General features: G+C 38.6%; 1 protein-coding gene across 1 annotated transcript; it reads left to right on the top strand.

Moving 5' to 3' along the window:
* Positions 1-16,014: 16,014 nt before the first annotated feature.
* On the top strand, positions 16,015-22,307 carry calr3a (calreticulin 3a). The gene is made up of 9 exons (XM_062423664.1): positions 16,015-16,188; positions 17,038-17,139; positions 17,574-17,777; positions 17,966-18,060; positions 18,148-18,357; positions 19,104-19,217; positions 19,384-19,527; positions 19,628-19,720; positions 21,368-22,307. The coding sequence occupies exons 1-9, from the start codon at positions 16,095-16,097 to the stop codon at positions 21,581-21,583; spliced, it is 1,272 nt and encodes a 423-aa protein (XP_062279648.1). The 5' UTR covers positions 16,015-16,094; the 3' UTR covers positions 21,584-22,307.
* Positions 22,308-22,572: the final 265 nt, after the last annotated feature.

The following is a 22,572-nucleotide window of genomic DNA, read 5'->3' as shown; positions in this document are numbered from 1 at the left end:
ACATGCCTCCTGTGGAGAGCTGGTGTTGTTTGATGTTACACAACCTCTGTGATGGCTGGAGGATCTCAAAATGCCATCCAGTCAGCGTTAATCATACATTGCATTATTTTTTGTCCCACCTTCATACTGTGGTAGGTGATAACCAACCAGCCACAGTCTCAGCTGCTGCCTGTTTCCTCCTTCCTTTCCTCCTTTCCTTTCATTGCTTTAAGTCAGCATAAGTCAATGACAGATACATCGAGGCTTCAGCATCACATGGCTGCACATCTACCTCCAGTACCACAGCCACAGCTTTCTGACCTGTCTGATGTAAAGAACAACATGTTGCTGGAGAAGATGGTGGGGATGGGTAGTGACGTCAGTGGTATGTAGTACCATGCTGCTCAGATCATTGCCTTGCCTTTACTTTCACAAGCACAGCCCTTAATAGATCTCTACAGTGTCCCTGACAAATATACCTGTACATATGGCCCAAATCATCAGGGGAGGCTTCTCTGAGGCACAAAGAATAAGCATTACCTGAAGAGAAGTATAGTCTGACATCATTCACACATACTGCTGCTATGGCCAAATATGCAGTTTGTGTAATCAGATTAAGACAAGTTACAAAACAAGAAGCAGCAATACACCAAACGGTATCTTTTAAAAGCTAAAACTGGTAACAAGCATTAGCTGCTTTTGCACCAACCCATTATCATTGCCAAAGGCTTCAGCAATGATAATGGGTTGGCCTGAAGGCACCTTTGTCAAGATTAGGGGGAAGGGGGAGCACTTGTGGGTTACAGTTGTCCTGTTTAACTGGTAGTTTGTGCAGTCTAGTTGGCACAACTGTCCTTTTTGATTGGTGTTTTTGATTTCTTGAACCCTTTCATAAAGCTTTGCACCTGTCTGCACCTGTCTGCACACATCCTTAATTTAAGTTCTAGCTGAAGGTTTCTGTTCGGATCTCAGGACCAACAGGACCAGTCTGGATATTAAATAACCGTTAAAAAAAATAGTTAAAGCATATACAGAACCTTCAAATCTTCCTCCTTTCATGGCTCTTGTGTAACATTAACAAGGTATTGTCACTGTGAGTAAATGTCATTTTAGACATATAATATAATACATACTGTATATAACCTATACAGTACAAAAACTACATCTGAAGCCATGGGGAATTATAATGTCCATGCAGGGATCAGTGAGGCGTTTCATTAGCATGAACTCAATCTGACCTCTAACACAGGCTGTGGTGCCTCCCTGTGGCTGCTGTTAGTACTACTACGACTTTCAGCATTATTTTACCTCAAACCAAAATTCATTTTCCACTGAAATTGAACAGCACAGAGACAAACTGGTTGATGTAGTCTGTAAATCATTATCCAAGACTGCTGCTGTTAGCTTTTTGAAACATAACCAAGCCAGTGATGTCTGTAAAAGATCATGGTCAAATGTCCATATATGTACAAGAAAGGTACTACCCTGTGTCATGTAAAAAGTCTGTCATTCCCAGCATGGCAGACAGCCAGTGGTAGAAAGTAAGTAAGTACATTTATTCAAACATTTACAATTTGGAGTTACTAGTACTTGACTTGAGTATTTCAATGTGATGCTACAGTACGTTCTACATCTCAGAGGGAAATATTAGACTTTGTACTCCACTACATTTATTTGACAGCTTTAGTAACTTTTCAGGTGAAGATTTGACACAATGGAAAATATAACAAGCTTTTAAAATACATTAAAGATGAAACCAAAAAGCAGTGTGTAGTCGGCTCACATTTCAGATGTCTATGAGTTGTTAACAGCTCCACCAAATAATGATTTTTCCCTCTAAACTTCTCACATGCTTTGATTTTAACAAATGATAGAAGTCATTTTAGATCACTGATGTAGCTGCTCCACCTCCAGTAGCTAGAACAGTAACATGCTGCTCTAACACTGTACTCTTAGATCTCAGTGCTGCTTTTGATACTATGGAATAATACATACAGATTCAGAGGCTGTCAGACAGGACCTTCTGGTTTACAGTCATTATTATGCCTCATCAACTGAATCTTTATTTGATGTGTTGTGGTGATGATGACGATGGTAATAACTTCTGCTTTTTATTCATTTATAATCCTTCTGTTTTGCCCACTGTCTGCTAATCTGTCTGAACTTTGCGTTTGTGCTTCTTGTCCCCTTTATTTTTGTGAAATGCGTTGTATTAATTGGAAACAGATTTTTTTTAGTTTTTTTGTTTTTATTTCATTCTTTTTATTACTTGCTTGGTTTTCTTTTTCCTGCAAAACAACAACAACAACAACAACAACAACAACAACAACAACAACAACAACAACAACAACAACAACAACAACAAAACACAAAAAACAGAATCTTTGTTTGGTGGTGTTTGCTGTTTGCATTGTACTTGCTTCCACTAGGCAAATAATAACTCACATATCACATACTGTTCAGATTGTGACCTGTCACAGTACTTCTGCATAATTAGTATCTACAGTATAACACATTTCTAACCACAAATCATTATAAAGACCTCATCAGTCACAGATAAACATGATTAACACCCCTTGTTGTAAAATTACAACGTTACCTTTAACCATCCTAAAAAACAATCTGTTATATTTTATCTTATTTTTTTACTACATTTACATAGTCATTTGGTCCTATTGTTCAGTCTCACAATGCTATTGGATCTTACATTTGTTTACAAGTCACGCCTTCTGGCCATGAACTCACACAACCTCTCAAGGTTTCCTTCGAACAACAACTATTTGTTTCATTGGACTGGATTCATCAGATTCAAGTAAGTAATATGTCTTTTATATTTTTTTTGGTTGTTATTACAATGTCTAGAGCATGTACATATGTAGTTATTGTGGAATAGATGCATCAAATTGCATTTAGAGCTTGTTATATAATTGTTGCAATTATACAACACTGGGTGAATGTGGTAGTCAAAATAGCTGGCTTGTTGCAGTGGGCTCAAACAGGTTGTATTCCCTCCACTACACCACTGCCTGAAAGAGAGTATTTTCTTTATACATGGATAGTATACATTCTACCCTTGTGTTGTGTTCTGGTCAAATTTGACTGATTTAAAAGTTTTATCTCTAAAAAATGTAATTAATTTGATCAGCCTGACCTAAAATTCCATGACTTTGTCCACAAAGAGGATATCAACAGACAATTCAATTCTGGGGAAAGGAATGTTCCTGAATGTGGGGTGTGGATGTAAGTGGGGGTATGCATGTTTTCCTTTTAGTATGATAATTAGAGCCATTAAACCATTTACATTCACATTTACATTTAGGGAATTTAGCAGAAGCTTTTGTCCAAAGCGACTTACCAGGCAGACAGCATTGTCTGCCTCGAAAACATTTCTACCCTGAGCACTTGGTCCACCGCCCTATTCTATTCCTTCAGGTTATGTACTACAATATACAAAACATATATATATATACATGTTAATTAATTCATATTTTATTTTCAGAATGCAACCAGCAAGGAGAGAGTCACGATACAGTGTTCGGGATGTCATTGAAATGGTCCAAAATGGAGAGAGTGAGGTGGAGATAGAAAGCAGTGACACCGATGAAAGTGATGAAGACTCTGATGAAGATGTTTGTAAAGAAGTGGACAAAGAAAACCAACCACCCATGGACTGTCCAGCTGATAATTACGTGGACATCGAGCCAAAAACAAAGAAACACACCATGCCCCGTGACAGGTATCGCTGGCTGAAAAAAGATTTCATCAGTCCCAACACTGATTTTTCTGGTCTGGATATCACAGCAGATGACATTTCCCTCCACACACCATTGGAATACTTCCAGAAGTTTGTGTCCGAAGACATGGTTGAGGCTCTGGCACAAAACACGAATGAGTACAGCTTTCAGGAGCGTGGAACATCTGTAAACACCACTGCAAAGGAAATCGAAAAAATGCTTGGCATGTACCTGAAGATGGGCCTGGTACAAATGGCTGGAACCCGTATGTATTGGGAGACAGAGACGCGGTACTCCCCTGTTGCTGATGTGATGCCACGCAACCGATTCCAATCCCTGTTGACGTCATTACATTTTGTAAACAACATGACAGTATCTGAGACGGAAAAGAAAGACAAACTATGGAAGCTCAGACTGTGGCTTGATTCATTCAGAGAGAAATGCCTGCAGGTGGTACCAGAAGAGCACAACTCTGTGGATGAGATGATGATTCCTTTCAAGGGGAAATTCAGCAGCATCAAGCAATATATGCGAGGCAAGCCAAACCCATGGGGATTCAAAGTGTGGGTGAGAACTGGAATCTCTGGCATGATGTGTGACTTTGATGTCTACCAAGGCAGTGTCAACGGAATACGAGCCAAATCTGAACTTGGATTGTCAGGTGAGGTTGTGATGAAACTTGCTTCCACACTTCCAGAAGGTCAGAACTACAAACTGTATGCAGACAAATATAAGTTCCCCATCAAATCCCGTCGCTGGTACATGTACATCTTCTGGCACACCATCATCCTCGCTGTGGTCAATGCCTGGCTGCTCTACAAGCGGGACTGTAGAGCGCTCAAGATGTCTAGCAAAGAGACAATGAACAGGAGACAGTTTCAGGCACAGCTAGCATCCTCTCTCATCCTGGTAAACGCAACACTTCAAACTCCAAAGAGAGGACGGCCATCTTCAGGCAAAGGGAGCCCAGCAACACAGACAGTGACATCAGGAAGCCCTCTGAATGCTCAGAAGAGGCCATCCAAGAGATGTGCACACCTCCCATTGGATGTACGCAACGATCTAGTTGCCCATTTCCCAAGGAAGACAGGGAGAGGACGCTGCAGACACTGCAATAAAGGATACACCAACACACAATGCAGAAAGTGTGATGTTCGCCTTTGCTTTACAGACGACAGGGACTGTTTTTGGGACTTTCACCACCAATGAAAGTCTTCATGACCAATGTCATGAAAAGAAAAAAAGAGGGGGGAAAAGCGTTTTTTAAGAGTTTTATCTTTTTTAAAATGTTTAATATTTTTTATTGTTTTTAATAAATGACTTCATAAAAATATGACTAATGTGTGATTATTATTAATGTTATATACTGTTATGGGGCTAAGTAAGCAATCAACCCTGCAAATGAACCCTTAGTTGTTCTGAATTGTTCAGACAACGTGAGTACAAATACAGAAATTCTGCTCCCAACTAAGCCCAATGTTGCAATATTACAACATTTCTCTAAAAACGTACATAAACATTTTTTTTTAAAACTCTTTCTGCATCAAAGGCCTCCTACAACAACATCTGAAAGGTCAAATTTTTTTTTTTTTTAGGTTTTTCTATATTTGGGTCTTACAGGGTTAATGAAGCATTCAGAGAAGTAAAATAGTTTGCTTTTTTGTTTTTATGAGAAACACTATATAAAAAAAACTATATAATGTTACATAAAACAGAACAAAACTTTAATTATATTAAATGTGGAAAATGCAAATTATTGAATGATAATTCTTGAAATGTTGGGTAAATATGGGTCAAACATGCTGCAAAAATGTTGTTAAAAACTTCTTTGTATATTGTGAGCCACATTAGGGGGAAGACGTCACATTTCAGGCTAATGGAAAAAAATAGTTTTACAGCTCTCAGATGTAAAATGGAACAAATTTGACCCTGAACAGTATAATTCATAATAATGTTCTACTGCTAAATACTGATAAAACAGAAGTTTCTGCACTGATGACATTGTCTCGAAGGTGAAAACATCCCTTAACCCTGCCAAGCTTAACTGCTGCTAAGCTCCTGACCTAGTCCCCCAAAAGATTTCATGTTACACCAAATCCACATGTAATAACTTAATAATAATAATAATTATTATTATTATTAATGATGTCATAATATATCAGCAAGATCGATGAACATTTTTACTTTAATATTTTAACACACATATTTACATATACACATATTTTTACATTTTGCTTCCAAAACCTACAGTATATACCTTTAAAAAAAATATGAAAGTTGTTTTGTGGTTGTGGAGAGATCTGTGTGTGCACACTTTTTATTCATTAAACACACTTAATTCGAAGCTTTTGTGCACTCTACAGTTATCATTATGGACCAGTCTGTGTGGTGAAAAGCCTGAAACACTGGAAACTGCTCTGCTCACTCCAACAGATGCAAGGACACATAGCAAAACTCTGTGGTGTGTTTGCACCAGTACATCATAAGTGCAAAATTGCTATTGCTATTCTAATATTTGCACATTGTCACATGATACGTACGACACATGTATGGGCAGGCCACTTCAGCATGGTCCAATGTTTTCTTCTCATCCATTCTTGCTTTTTTGATGTATTTTGGGGGTCATTATCCTACTGGAAGACCCATGATCTCCAACTAAGACATAGCTTTCTGACACTAGATTGTCTGTATGGGCCAAAATGCCTTGATAGTCTTGGGATTTCATTAAGCCCTGAACAGATTCAAGGCTCCCAATGCCTGAGGAAACAAAGCAGCCCCAAAGCATCGCTGGGCCTCCTCCATGTTTCATAATAATAATCATAATCTTTTCTTTGAAGGCTTCATTTCTTCTTCTGTAAATATAGGGTTGGTGTGATTAACCAAAAAGCTCTAATTTTGTTACATATGTCCAAAGCGCATCCTCCCAGAAGGACTGTGGCTTGTCAACATGCTTTTTGGCCAATCTGGCTTTTCTGTGTCTTCCTCTTAGAAGGGGGTCGTCCTGGGTCTTCTACCATGGAGCCCATGTTCATTCAGACATTGATGGATGGTGCAACTTGAAACTATAGTTCCTTTAACTTGAAGATCAGAATGGATCTGTAATGAAGCTTTCTTGGTTCTTTCTCAACCATTCATATAATCTTTCTATTCAATCAGGCCAATTTTCCTCTTGTGACCTGTTAGATTGACCATAAGTGGCTGGATGATACATTAAAAGAGCAGTCAAAGGTGATGGTACGATGCACCAAATCATGGGTGTTTATTCACCAAACCAAAAAAACAAACACATACAGCGGTACAGGCATGGCAGCATTACTGATGACAGACCTGGGGCCTGTTTCAGGAAGCAGGTTTAACTAACTCTGACCTTAACACTAGGTTGACCGACTCTGAGCTGTCAAACTCAGAGTTTTCGGTTTCAGAACAGGTGATAACAGTTGGTTCAATCAACTCTGAGTCAAAGTAACTCTGAGTGAGGCTCGTACATGAGGAGATACCAAGCCCTCATCAATGGAGCACAGATAACATGATTCACCATGGCAACAGGTGAAACAAAGGGCTCAGTCCTCCTACTTCTCCCCAGAGGAGTTAGAAACATTAATGAATGCAGATGATGAGAATATATTTAAGAAAAAAAGCAATACAGTAGCAGCAGCAAAAGAACATGAGCTGATGTGGCAGAAAATTACCAATCGAGTCAATGTGTGAGTATTAATGAAAAAAAGTTTTGTCTCGAGTGTTCCACTTATTCAACATTTATATTCTGTGTATGTGTTTGTGTGTGACACATTTAATATTCATGCAGACCCCAACAGGTACAAAACGCAGGCCTACTGGGCAGCAACTGAATATGAAATATAAAAATCTAGCTCAAATAAGTCAGGTAAAATGTCATTACAAGCAATTGTGATGTTGTTTAGCCTGCCCTCATTAAACAACATTGAGTGGCTACATTCAACATGTGATATATTTCAGAACTTAGTGAAATCTTCTAAGCAAAAAAGAGAGTCAATTTTTCAGCCATCCCAACTCTGCCAGTAGCTATTTAATATTGTATATTTGAAAGCCTAAATGCCTTTATACATAACACACTACCAAAGTGTAAACGTTTCAGTGCAAGAGTCACATTTAAAAAAAAAAATGTTTTAAAAACATTTATGTTTGGGCACTTTCACCTTAATTTAACATTAGCTGGTATAGAGGTTGACAGGAAACAGGGAGATAAAAAGAGGGGAAAGACCTGCAGGAATCGCTGGAATCGAACCAGGGATACTGTCATTATGAGGCATGCGCAGTAACCAGTTGGCTATCAACTTTAAATATTACTAGTCTGACAGCCTGACAGACGGTTGCCTTGGTAACATGCTCAGCGTCACAGATGTTACATATAAAACTGCCATTGGCAAAGAAAAAAACAACACAAAAAACTTGTTCTGAACTGAGAGCATGTCCACGATGTGTCATACAGACGATACGAGGGCTGAAAATATTGTTCAGATAAAATGATCGATTGTACAGAAAAACGGAAACACTCAAACAGAACATCATCAGAGATAAAACATCCCAGCGGGGTCTGATCACCCTCTGATGGAGATTTCTGCTTCGTATTTGTGCTTCAATATTAACTAACTCTTTAAGAAATGTCTGACAGCTCCTTCAGTCTGCAGGCTTCAGTAAAAAGGAGGAGAAACTCTGGGTTATTTAAAGAAAAAACCTGCCAGCGAGCAGGTTAGGTTCACAGAGTATGTTGCCATGGTAACTGACTCAGAGTTAAGCTGAACTGGCTTTGTGAAACCGAAAAACCAGAGTTTCCCTCATCTCAGGGTTAACTAACTCAGAGTTTTCACTAAACCTGCTTTCTGAAACGGGTCCCTGACCAGCAACAAGGATGGATGGAAACTAGCACCTTTTATACCCCATCACTGGTCTACTTAATTGGATGCTTCCACTCACAGGTTTCTTTTAACAAAATATATTATCTCACGGCTAATCACCACAGACAATATCACCAGCCTACCCTTATTTATCCCTACTGCTGTACTGCTATTTACCCCTCCCAGAATAAACACAAACCCACTACAATAAATATACATATATACACACCAACTACCAAACCCCCCTCTTCCTATCCTATCACTTGGTCTCTCCCGGAACCTTTAAATTGCAGTTCGTACGCCTTGGGGCTCTGAAGGAGACACCAAAAGGACAGGTAAGAATCTACACAAACAACTCAAACACAGGCTGCAACTTTAACACACTAATACACACTTTCACATTGCAATATTATTATATTATTATATTAAGTACATTTATGTTGTGTCTGATGAAACAAAGCTCAACAGCACTTCATATTCACTGTTGTTTATCAATTATAAACCCTGGAGGTGCACACACAGTATTGTCTAATCTAACTCTCTCTCTCCCTCAGGTGAAGCCAATTATCCACAACCACACCTGGCAGAAGACAACACACATCAATCACAATTCATTTAAACCGTTCTCCCACATGCTTCACACATTCAATAAAGATCAATGTGCAAACTGCTAATAAAGTGCAACTATCACAATGAAAGTGCCATGTGCCATTAAAGTGCTTAATTAAGTTTGTTTAAAAGTGACATTAATACACAGACCCAGTTGTGCCATATTTACAAGGCCAGAACCATCAGTCACTAGTAACAAAGAGCTCTTCGTTACATGACCACATCCAGACATGTTGGCTACACTTCCACGAGCCTTAAACTTCTTAATAATATTGGCAGCAGTGGCAACAGGAACGTCAAGCTCTCTGGAGATGTTCTTGTAACCATTATGCTGACCATGCTTGGCCTCAGACCACTCTCTAGTTGTCCTTCTGTTTTCCATGTCCAATGAACACAGTGACACAAGGCAGCAGAATGAGTTATGTTCTCCTTATAAACTGACTGCATGAGTGATTAAGATTGAAGGTGAAAACACCTGTGATACTAATTAAAACACAACAGTCTGCTCAAAGTATCACTACAAATCAATTATTTCTTACAACTTCTGAAGGGTACCAATCATTTCATCCAGGCTATTTTAGAATGTCTCTGTAGAATTAGCACAAGTTTAGTTATTTTCACAACGTTTTTGTTTTGTTCTGGAAACCAAACATAGACACGCATTGATAATAAACTAATAATTTTACACTGTTCAGCGTGAATGGTGTATTACTTTAATAAAAATGCAAGGGTACGTTTAGCCACATCTGTACATCCTGCAAAACCACACCCTCCAGGTGAAATATCCAGTTTTTAGGGAGTCCCAGTAAGAACTTACACAGTAGTAAGACATGTAACAAATTAGATGTAGACATTTTGATCCAATCCATCTTCATTACTATACAGCCACTCTACACGTGCACATGAGCTGAAAAGGACTTAAAACAGTTCAGTGTTTTGTGTTTTTTCCAAAACTTACAGTATGTTTACGTAGTTATCATTTTTATGGGAAATTGATGTGAATCTAATGTCAATAACTTATTTCCTGACTTATCCAGACCTGTTCCTGCTCAAAGCTCAGTGATAACATATTATCATTCAACCTATGTATGTTAGGCCACAATACACAACTATCAATCTTTATTTGTATAGCGCCAAATCACAAAGTTGTCTCAAGGCACTTTACACATAGAGCAGGTTCTAAACCGTACTCTTCAAGTTTTAATTTTAAAGAGACCCAACATTCTTACATGAGCAAGCACTTAGTGACAATGGCAAGAAAAAACTCCCTTTTAACAGGAAGAAACCTCAGGCAGAACCAGGCTCAAAGTGGGAGAACATCTGCCTCGACCGGTTGGGGTAGAGAGGAGAGAGAGGAAGAATAGGAGAGAGAGAGAAGCACATAGAAAATAAACATTGAAGCTAGAAGGTCCGGGACTGGAATCTGTCATCCTGACGTCTACAGGCCCAGATTACCTGTGAGACGAGAAAGCACAGACAACTCCGGGGAAGAAGTTTAGGTTATTGAATGCATTAATAGTACATGAATGTTAATGGATATAGATGGATGGAGAGAGAGAGAGAGGAGGAGAGAGGAGCTCAGTGCATCATGGAGGTAGGAGTCCCCCGGCAGTCTAAGCCTATAGCAGCATAAACTAGGAGCTGGTCCAGGACAAGCCTGGCCGGCCCTAACTGTAAGCTTTATCAAAAAGGAAAGTTTTAAGCCTACTCTTAAAAGTAGAGAGGGTGTCTGCCCTCTGGACCGAATCTGGGAGATGGTTCCACAGGAGAGGAGCCTGATAACTGAAGGCTCTGCCTCCCATTCTACTTTTAGAGATACTAGGAACCACAAGTAGGCCTGCATGCTGGGAGCACAGTGTTCTGGTAGGTACATAAGGTACTATAAGCTCTTTAAGGTATGATGGAGCCTGATCATTAAGAGCTTTAAAAATGAGGAGAAGGATTTTAAATTCTATTCTTGATTTTACAGGAAGCCAATGCACTGAAGCTAAAATAAGAGTAATGTGATCTCTTTCTAGTTTTTGTCAGAACGCGTGCAGCTGCATTCTGGACCAGTTGGAGAGTCTTTAGAGACTTGTTAGGACAGCCTGATAATAATGAATTACAATAATCCAGCCTAGAAGTAACAAATGCATGGATTAGTTTTTCAGCATCATTTTGAGACAGGATGTGTGTAATTTTTGAAATGTTACACAATGAAAAAAGGTTTGTTTTATATGGGAATTAAAGGACAGATCCTGGTCAAATATAACTCCTAGGTTCCTTACAGTGTTGCTGGAGGCCAAAGTAATGCCATCCAGAGTAGTTATGTCATTGGATAATGTGTTTCTGAGGTGTTTAGGGCCAAGCATAATAACTTCAGTTTTTTCTGAGTTTAGTAGCAGGAAGTTACAGGTCATCCAGGTCTTTATGTCCTTAATACATGTTTGTAGTTTAGTTAACTGGTTGATTTCATTAGGCTTTATTGATAGATATAATTGAGTATCGTCTGCATAACAATGAAAATGTATTGAGTGTTTCCGAATAATGTTTCCTAAAGGATATAAGGAGAATAGTATTAACTAAAGGAAGCATATATAAGGAGAATAGTATTAACTAAAGGAAGCATATTTAAGGTGAATAGTATTAACTAAAGGAAGCATATATAAGGAGAATAGTATTAAGTAAAGGAAGCATATATAAGGAGAATAGTATTAACTAAAGGAAGCATATATAAGGAGAATAGTATTGGTCCAAGCACTGAACCCTGAGGAACACCGTGTCTAACTTTTGTTTGCATGGAGGATTTATCATTAACATTTAACATTTACAAACTGAAATCTATCTGACAGATAGGATTTAAACCAGTTTAATGCTGTTCCTTTAATGCCAATTAAATGTTCAAGTCTCTTTAACAGGATTTGATGATCAATAGTATCGAAGGCATCACTAAGATCTAACAGGACGAGGACAGAGAGAAATCCATTGTCTGATGAAGTTATGAGGTCATTTGTAACTTTTACCAGTGCAGTTTCTGTACTATGATGAGCTCTAAATCCAGACTGAAAATCCTCAAACAAGCTGTTATTATTTAGAAAGTTACACAGCTGATTAGCAACTGCTTTCTCGAGGATCTTAGAGAGAAAGGGGAGGTTAGATATGGGCCTATAGTTTGCTAAAACCTCTGAATGAAGAGTAGGCTTCTTAAGAAGTGGTTTAATTACAGCTAATTTAAAGGACTGTGGTACATATCCTGTCACTAAAGACAGATTGATCATATCTAATAAGGAAGTACTAACAGAGGGAAAGACTTCCTTAAGCAGCCTAGTTGGAATCAGGTCTAAGAGACAGGTTGATGGTTTAGAGGAAGTGATCATTGAGGTTAGTTCTATAAGGTCGACTGGAGAGAAACAGTCTAAATAAATATCAGGTTTAACAGCAGTTTCTAAGTTTCCTGTGTTAAAGGATGAATCATTGCTTATTGAGGGCAGGAGGTGATTAATTGTGTCCCTAATAGTTAAGATTTTATCATTAAAGAAACTCATGAAGTCATCACTACTGAGAGTTAAAGGAATACATGGATCAGTAGTGTTATGACTCTTTGTCAGTTTAGCCAAAGTACTGAAAAGAAACCTTGGGCTATTTTTATTCTCCTCTATTAGTGATGAATAGTAGGCAGCTCTGGTGTTATGTAGGGCCTTCTTATATGTTTTAAGACTGTCTTGCCAGGTTAGGTGAGATTCTTCTGATTAAGTGGAACGCCATATTCTTTCTAGTTTTCGTAAAATTTGTTTTAATTGTAGAGTTTGGGAATTATACCAAGGAGCTGTTTTCTGTTGTTTAATTACCTTCTTTTTTAAAGGAGCGATGGAGTCCAGAGTTGTTCTCAGTAAGTCTGCAGCGCTATCAACAATACAGTCAATCTGGGGGGGACTGAAATCAGAATAAGTCATCTCTGTTGTATTGATACATGGCATTGAGCTCAACATTGATGGAATTATTTCTTTAAATGTACTTACTACTCCAAGCAAACTCCGGAAACTAGTAACAGAACTCCTACATGTCTGGTGTCTGCAGCAGTCCATGTACACATATGCTTGGGAGTATATTCAGGCCTTTAAGACACTCACTTTCCAACTTTCAAAATGATCAAGTTATTAAGTGCATATCTTAAGAATAAGGATTCAAAGATTCAAGGAATATACTAATATATCAATTATGTATATACACATACACATTAATATACATATAAACATATGCTACATATCTATATACATGCATATACAGTACACAAATATGATATAAAATAAAGAACATTTATAATAAAAAGAAATAAAATAAGAACGGCCTAAAATAGGTAAAGTGAGCAGTGCAGTGTGCGGTCAGGAAATCTTCACATACTGGGAGGCATTACAGCAGCAATGCAATGTAGCTCAGTGTGTATTTGGTGTTATAACAAGGCAGTTCTCAGCAGAAACTATAAAACGAAGGTGTGCTCAAGAAAAAGCAGCAGAAAAGAAAGAAGGCCACGATACATTGCACGTCAAGACAGTAAATACAATGTTGAGGATACTGGTTTTGGTTTGTTCTTTAAAGGATTTAGCTGGTGATTTTCTATATTTTTCTTATTGACAACAAATCTCATGTGCAGTACATGCGATGAGATCTCACTTATCCTAGTTAGGCTAACCTATTCTAGTTAGGCTACAAGTATTGTGTGTGTATCCAAAATCTGATCTTATTCCTCTGTGCTATAAACCTCTGTTGCTGTTCTAACTATTAAAACATGATGAATCAAGTCAATGCTATCACACCACTGTACTGTGTGACATGTAACTTCACTCTGCAGGCTGCGGTTATGGTAGTTTGTTTAGTATGAATCAGGCTTAGGATACACACACAATACTTGTAATTGCATTAGTTTGATGTTGGTTTAGCTCTGGTTTGTTGACAGTAAGAAAAATAAGAAGTAGGCACAACTTCTCCATAGATACGTCTTCTCTGGAGCCAATTGGTGCCTGTGCCTCCTGTGGAGTTGGTTGAGGAGAAGAGGCTGCTGAACAAACTGTTAAAAATCATGGAGAACATCTCACATCTCCATCGATGCTCCAACCTGCTGGTGACAAAGAACCCTACAGAGTCATAAGAGCGAATAAGAGAAAAGGTTTATTAAAGGTTAGATTAAAAATAGTTTAAAATAGATTAAAAAGACAAAAGAAAAGTAATATAGAAGATGAAGTTTAATAAAGGTTGGACTAAATATAAGTTAAGAGAGAGATTAAAAGACAAAAGAAATCAAGATCTGAATTTTTTTACTCCCTAATATCGGTATTGGCATTGGCCCCAAAAGTCTATTATTGGTCAGGCCCTAATAAATAGATAGATAGATAGATAGATAGATAGATAGATAGATAGATAGATAGATAGATAGATAGATAGATATACAGACAGACAGACAGACAGACAGACAGACAGACAGACAGACAGATAGATAGATAGATAGATAGATAGATAGATAGATAGATAGATAGATAGATAGATAGATAGACAGATAGATAGACAGACAGACAGACAGATAGACAGATGGATAGATGGATAGATAAATAGATAGATAGATAGATATTTTATTTGTCCTTATGGAAACAAACAAACAAACACACCCGGCACCAACACTACCCTACAATAGACATCCTCAGCCCACAGTAAACATCCCCACCCATATGACAAACATCAGTAATACAGACAGTAAACAGCAACAACACTGCTACCAACACACCACCCAACAACACACCTGTTAAGTGCTCCTCAAATAAAGTGCAACATCTTCACACACAAAGGTTCAATTATTCATTTCAGTGTTTGTTCATCATTAAAATACTGGTTGGCACAAATGATCTGCGAGTCCTGTTGGTTTACAGTGACCTATAGCCTATATATTGTGTCAATTATTCATGTATTAATGTACACTTTATTCTGTCTACAATCTAACAATCTACACCTCACTACCTTGTAGTAATATGCATATTACTATTACTGAACAGTGTGTTTACAGAAAATACAATTCTATTTATTTATTCTATCTATTTTTATATTTTAGGTAGTTTCACTTTTATTGACAGACTGTCCAATCCACAGACAAACACAGTAGAGCGCTGTTCACCATACTGTGGGAAAACGTGTTGATGCGCATGTGTGTTACCATGGTTATACATACACACCGCATACAGAACATTTTATCATCGGCAGTTAGGTCCATGTCCAGAAAGTGGATATAAAAGTAGCTCAGATTTTAATTGACTAAGTCAAACATCTGTTATTAAATCATGTGTGTGCTCAGCTTCGTCACAGTAAAGGTACCACGTGTTACCATGTATTATAAGACAACCTCACGATAACCAATTTGGCAATGAGGAAATAGCCTACATTTCCTCATTACATGGAGAAACGTTTACTCCATGTAATGAGGAAATGCAAGGAGAAAATAACGTTGTTGTTATGGTGGAACATTTAAACTGGTCTGAGTCAAAGTAAATGCACAAAGGAACATGCAGCTGTCCTTGACAGTAGGCCTATGATACCGGTGTCAAATACCCCCCCCCCCCCCCCCCCTGTTTTGGAATATTTGGACCACAAGGACAAAGTGGAGGCTAAAGGTTTTTACCTCTGAACTCTAATTTAATGAGTGAAACGCGTCGCTATTTTCAGGAAGCCTCCGCCCCTCTCCGATCTTCGCCCGACACAACCCGAGCTTTTCCGAAAGGTAACTCGTGGTCTCATTTCATTGGCTCGTCGCTCGTCCAATGAGCCGCGGCCATCTGTGCAGGGCTCGTTGCTGTTGAAATTCTCAGGTTACATTTCCTGCAGGCTTTATTAGCTGCTTTCACCTCACAGCCGCTCTCTTTACCTACCCGCCACCAACATGAAGCTTCCAGTGGCCATTCTGGCAATTTTTGCATCGATAGCTGTCACTATTGATGCTACTGCCTACTTCAAGGAACAGTTTCTGGATGGAGGTACAGTATTCATGTCTTCTTCCCTCACGTAGGAATGATTGTGTTGTGAAAGTAGCTGCCAACTGCATTGACCAGTCCTTTATATAATTTGCTCGTTTATCTTCAATATCTGACAAACAAAAATAACTCTTTTGAAATGACTAGACTGCATGAATTGAAGCCACTAGGCACGTTATGTCTGTTAGTCAGGAGATAGATAGTGTTAGCTAAAAAAAATGCACACCAGCTAAGCTAAAGTAATGCAGGAATGAACTAAATGTTCAGTTATCATTTTTAAAGCGGAGGTTGTCACAATTTAGTCAAGCAAGGATTTATCTGTTTATGGGAATTCCAAATAATTCATTAGCTGACATCCTGGCATGTGAGTCAGACACTCTTTCACTTTTGATTTCTCACTACTGAACCATGTCAGGACTCTTTGGTGTAGCTCAGTTTGTAGACTTGTCCATCAAATGTACTGTGACTGTCCTCGGTGTGCTGAACTAGATGGAGGTAAAGCAAAACTTCGATGGAAAATTTAAAAAAAAATGCTGTTGACCTATTAACTCTCAAGAATTTGGGAAATACAGACTCTTAAAATGGGCGTTTAAAACAATATTAGTGGTAAAAGAGAAACCCCTCCCCACTAAAACCCCTGTCATAGCCAGCACCCACAGGCTGGTTCTCTATTAGAGTTTCTCAAAATGTCAGCTTTTATTTTGAAAGCAAGTCTTATTCCGGTGTTGTTCTGCAAATGCAGTGCAGCAACTTTAAGTGTGTGTGTGGAACAAGCAGTGCAATAGATGTATGATACAGTTGTACCTAACAGGAACTAAGCATAACCAGTTAAGTTGCATTTTTGTGTTTCAGATGGATGGAAGAGCCGGTGGGCCGAGTCAAAGCACAAGTCGGACTATGGCCAGTGGAAACTGACAGCTGGAAAATTCTATGGGGATGCTGAGGCTGATAAAGGTCATTCTCATATATTCTGTATGGTGTTGTGTGTTTGGCTTACTCTGGCACAGAGACAATTGATACAAATTTTTGTCTCAAATGGGTGCATGTGCATATCTCATCTACTAGCAGACTACAAGTATCATGCAAATGTAGGTAAAGGAGGTTTCATAGATCAGCTGCTCTCAGTGCAGCCACTGATACGAGAAGGAGTTGACTTGTAAAGTATCTGCTACACCAAAATTCACTACATTTTGGACAAAGGCCCCTCCTCCAAAAAATTCATTATTCCTTTTGATTGAGAATAAAAAAAATCTTTTCCAAGGGAACTGAACTTCACAGTCACAAACAATATTGTTTTAATATTTACAATAATGTAAAGCCCTGAATGGCTTTGAGCCCTTGTTGATAACAACTGTTCAATCCTAGTTATTTTTTCTCACTTACACCAGGTCTCCAGACCAGCCAGGATGCCCGCTTTTATGCCCTCTCAGCCCGCTTTGACCCCTTTAGCAACGAGGGAAAGCCCCTGGTCATCCAGTTCACCATCAAGCACGAGCAGAAGATTGACTGTGGAGGCGGCTACGTCAAGGTTTTCCCCTCTGACCTCGACCAGAGCGACATGCATGGAGACTCTCAGTATTACATCATGTTTGGTGAGTCATGTTTGTCTTGTGAGGGCAATGAGGCCTGACCACAAAACACAACTGTTTGAGGAAGTGTTGCTTGTTGAATTATGCTGTTGAGTCATTTTTACATTCAGGCATCTGACATTCAGTCATTACTTCTGTAATGTTAAATAAAGACGATGAAATAAATGACATAAGATGATTTGTGTCTCCAGGACCAGACATCTGTGGATACAGCACAAAGAAGGTTCATGTGATCTTCAACTACAAAGGACAGAATCACCTCATCAAGAAAGACATCAAATGCAAGGTAGCTACTGCATGAATGACTGTTGAATATTTTAGATTTTAGTCTTTTTCATGCTCACTCTGAATTCCCTCCATCCCCTCTCTGCAGGATGATGAGCTCACCAACCTGTACACGCTGATTCTGAATCCTGACCAGACGTACGAGGTTAAGATCAACAATGAAAAGGTGGAGTCAGGCTCCATGGAGGAAGACTGGGACATGCTGCCCCCGAAGACGATCAAGGACCCCGAGGCTAAGAAACCCAGCGACTGGGACGACAGGGCCAAGATCGACGACCCCAGTGACATAAAGCCTGAGGTAAGATCAGAGCACTGTTCTTCCAATCTACTTCAGGCTAACACACTGATAGGAGGCTAATTGTTATCTGGATAATTGTTTTTTTCAAACAGTCATTGGACTGATATCTTGACAGTGTGATTTAATTTGAAATAAAGACATGAGTAGAGAGCCATAACCATTGGCTGAGTGCTGATCATATGATTGCAGTCATATAAGGAAATACTGTGTTAGTATAAAGTCCTCCAGCATGCACTAAAGCATAAAGTCTCAGTTCATGTGCTCCTCTACTGTAACGGCTGCTAGTGTGTTTTTTATTGTGTAACACTTTCATTCCTCTTTAGTTATTAGGAGTGAATTTAATAGCATGACTACATTTAAATACAGTCTTGTTGCTAGATGCTCTAGATTTAATACTTTAAACTTTAAATTATTAATTCATTTATATTATTCGTATTTTATAATGATTTATATATCTTGGATGCTCTTATTTTGAAAAAAGGCAACTCGAATCAAAAGAGAAAGTCAAAACCATGATCAGTATTATTGGCTGAGTGCTGATCATGTGATTGTACTCATCTTACATGTTATCTAAAATCATATTTTTTTAAAACCTAAATCACTCTGTTGGTGTTTATAATAAAAACAGTCATTTGTATATGATGTTGAAATTGCCCCTTATCCATGTACAGGGCTGAGGTACCATTACCATGTTTCATTGTATTTTTACTAACTTGCCTACCAACTGTTACGTTGTTGTCTTCCAGGAATGGGAAAAGCCAGAGTCCATCCCCGACCCTGATGCCAAGAAGCCTGATGACTGGGACGAGGACATGGACGGAGAGTGGGAACCTCCCATGATCACCAACCCAGAATATAAGGTACACAGAATTATTGAATTTCCTTGACTAGTATTTCTGAAAAGAAATGAATGTATTTTTAAGGGTTTTTGGGTTCAGGAAAGTGTAGGGAGGTAATACTCTGAAGACATTACATCAGAACCCAGTATCACCTCTAGTCCTAACCCGTGCTGTGCTGTCTTTGCAGGGCGAGTGGAAACCCAAACAGATTGACAACCCTGATTACAAGGGAGCCTGGGTGCACCCTGAGATTGATAACCCAGAGTACACTCAAGATGCCACCATGTACAAGTTTGATAGCATTGGAGTCCTGGGCCTGGACCTGTGGCAGGTAACCATTACTACTCACCTGTTGAGAGTTGTAATAACTACAATACAGAGCCTACGTGTGTAATACTAATCATCATACTGTATATGTGCACTCTCTGCAGGTTAAATCTGGCACCATCTTTGATAACTTCCTGATTGCTGATGATGTCAAAGAAGCAGAGGAGTTTGGGAAGGAAACCTGGGGCGTTACAAAGGTAGGACTGTGCTCACTATTAGGGGCCTGACCGATACTGGGTTTTTGGGGCTGATATTAAGAAGTAAAAAAAAATTTGATATGGATATGTAAACTGGTCATTTTATATATAGAGAATATATACACAAACATACATTTTTTTGCATTGATCCTTAAAATGTAGTTATCAAACGTAATGAATGCACAGTTTGACAATAAATGTAATCATTATAAATAACTAGAACTAACTAAACTAGCTCAATAACAAAAATCATGTACATATTTAACTTGAATTAAGGAAAAGGATCAAATATATATTAAATACTGCCTATATAACTTCAAAAAATATTGGTACATATTGAACAACATATACGCCAATACAGATATATCTGTGATAGGTCAATATCGGCTGATAATATCTGCAGACTGATATATATATATTGGTCGGGCTCTACTCAGAATATATTACTAACATGATATATACTGCAGGTAGAGCTCACCATATGCCACACTCTTTTTTCAGTGCTTATCTGTACAGGCCAAAAGTCCATAAACTCAAAGGTATTCAATTGACAGTGAAGAAAGGCAGCCCAAGGGTCTTCCCCACCACTGGGGGTTTGGTTCCCAGTAGCACTAGCTCCCACTTGTTTGTGTGTAGCTGCGTTCGTTGGGGATGAGAAGCCAGCTAGGGATCACATTATTGTTGCTTCACTGGCAGCTCTGATGAGAAATGATCTGGGGGAATAGTGTGCTCACAGTAAAGCACAACAGTAATAATGAGCAGGGGGCAAAAAAAAGAAGTTAAAAGTATATCTTATTCAGTGTGCATTGTTGTCTGTACTTGTGTTCATGTAGACTTCATCAGTCACAGCCCAAGTGCTATCCCTGTTCAGAGTCTATATTTACCAACCAGATTAACAGTCACAACACTGCCTATTTGAAATGTTGGGGATGTGATAGACAAACTAGCCCTGAAGTTGGCAGGCCAGCACCCAGCATGACTGACTAATCAGTGTTTACATTCAGCTCTGCAGGAGAAAAGTCTTATCTCAGGGTCTGCTGTAGTTCAGGTGGTAGCACAGTTCAGTCTCCTGTTCCTTCTGTCCACATGCTGAAGTGCTCTGAAGTAAAAAAAAAACAACAACAAAAAAAACAAAACAAAACCATTGCTCCTGATGTGTATATGGATGAGAACACACTAAGTCTCTTTGGACAAAAATAGTTATAGTAATAGTATTTCTGTGTGGAAACATGATGTGTTGTACATAAAAGGAACAGTTGAGATATGAAGAGAATCCAAAGTAAGTTAGAACTGGCAGTGTGAACTTAACCTGGCAACACTGTACACTGTGACATCATTGTTGGTGAGCATTAACAACTTAACCCTCACATAACTTACTGTTCATAATTTGTCTTTACACCAATTCACATTCATAAACTCCCCATCAGTCATTAATACATGTTTGAAAAAAAAAAGAAAAGACATTCACAATCACTATTTTATTTTCCAGGAGAACATTGTATAGAATATGACGAATACAACATGTTTTAATGCTGATATTTGACTTTGTTTAATAAAAACAGGTCAAATTTGTACATTTGCATATATAAAAATGCATATTACGTATTTATATAAGTTTTAAAACAACTTGTCTTCTTTGTCCACCAGGAACCAGAGAAGAAAATGAAGGATGAGCAGGAGGATGTGGAGAGGAAACTGAGGGAGGAGGAGGAGAAGAGCAAGAAGAAGGACACAGATGTTGATGAAGAGGATGAGGAAGACGGCGAGGACGAGGAGGAAGAGGAGGAGCAGGATGAGGAGACAGACGAAGACGCCGGTACGGAAGAGGAGGACGACAGCGGCAAACCAAAGGACGAGTTGTAGAGCAGAGAAGCTGGGTGGTGGACTGCTGTGTGCTTCTCTGCAGGTTCTAACTATCAACAGAAAATCAGCTAAAGCCCTATGGACTCTGGCCTTTGATACGGCATTTATTCAGGTGCAGGGGAGGGGTTGAAGGTGGGGTCAGGTCAGATTTATTTTTTATTGATTTCTTTGTTGCTTTTTTTTAGCCATCAAATTTAGAGAAGGGTTTACATGTTCTGTTCGTGCGTCTGCTTCAGTTGAGAATTTTCTAATTTAATGTGATTTTCTGAATGTGGTCAGCCCCATGGTGTGTGTGTGTCTAACAGTTACCCACAGTGATACTGCTCTGTCCCACTGTGATCCAATTATTTTTTATTATCGCCTCTGTTGGGATGTCCAGTAAATTAAGGGTCTGTGATGTGTGATTCATGCACTTTTATTTCTCCTGTTTGATGTAATACTGTTCCTTTTGAATTGACCCCATTCATAATTTATTCAATCATTACAAAAAACATCAGTTAAAGCTTTGATTTTTAAGAAAAGAAAATTGTTGCATTTGTCCTCCAACTCTGTATGTATGTGTGTGTGTGTGTGCGTGTGTGTGCTTGAGAGTGAGACTGCATTAAACAAACTGTGATATTACAATCCTCATTTTTCTCATTGTTCTAAATAAGTGACTGTCTTGCGGGTGCACACTGTTTGTTTAGTTTAGTTTCGGTGAATAAATTGAAGCTTCTCTCAACAACATGACACTTGTGTTTTATTGTGGTGTGAGGGACATTATAGGGGCAATACAAACAAGCTTACACCATCAGGAACAGAAGGGTTAGGTGACATTATGAAGTATGCTGCAAGATCCCATTCAACATTGGCGTGTATTAGGTTTGATTTTGCATCCGTGCAATGAGCGTTGTTGATTTGTCAGCTATTAAATGGACACAAACACATGACCATTTAGTTTTGATTTAAGTTTTATTTCTCTTTTGATTTTCCAGAAAAAATAAACTACA

Source organism: Scomber scombrus, chromosome 8 (assembly GCF_963691925.1).
Source record: "Scomber scombrus chromosome 8, fScoSco1.1, whole genome shotgun sequence".
Classification (NCBI taxonomy): domain Eukaryota; kingdom Metazoa; phylum Chordata; class Actinopteri; order Scombriformes; family Scombridae; genus Scomber; species Scomber scombrus.
Note: the sequence above shows the minus strand (reverse complement) of the source record. Positions and strands in the feature narration are given on the sequence as shown.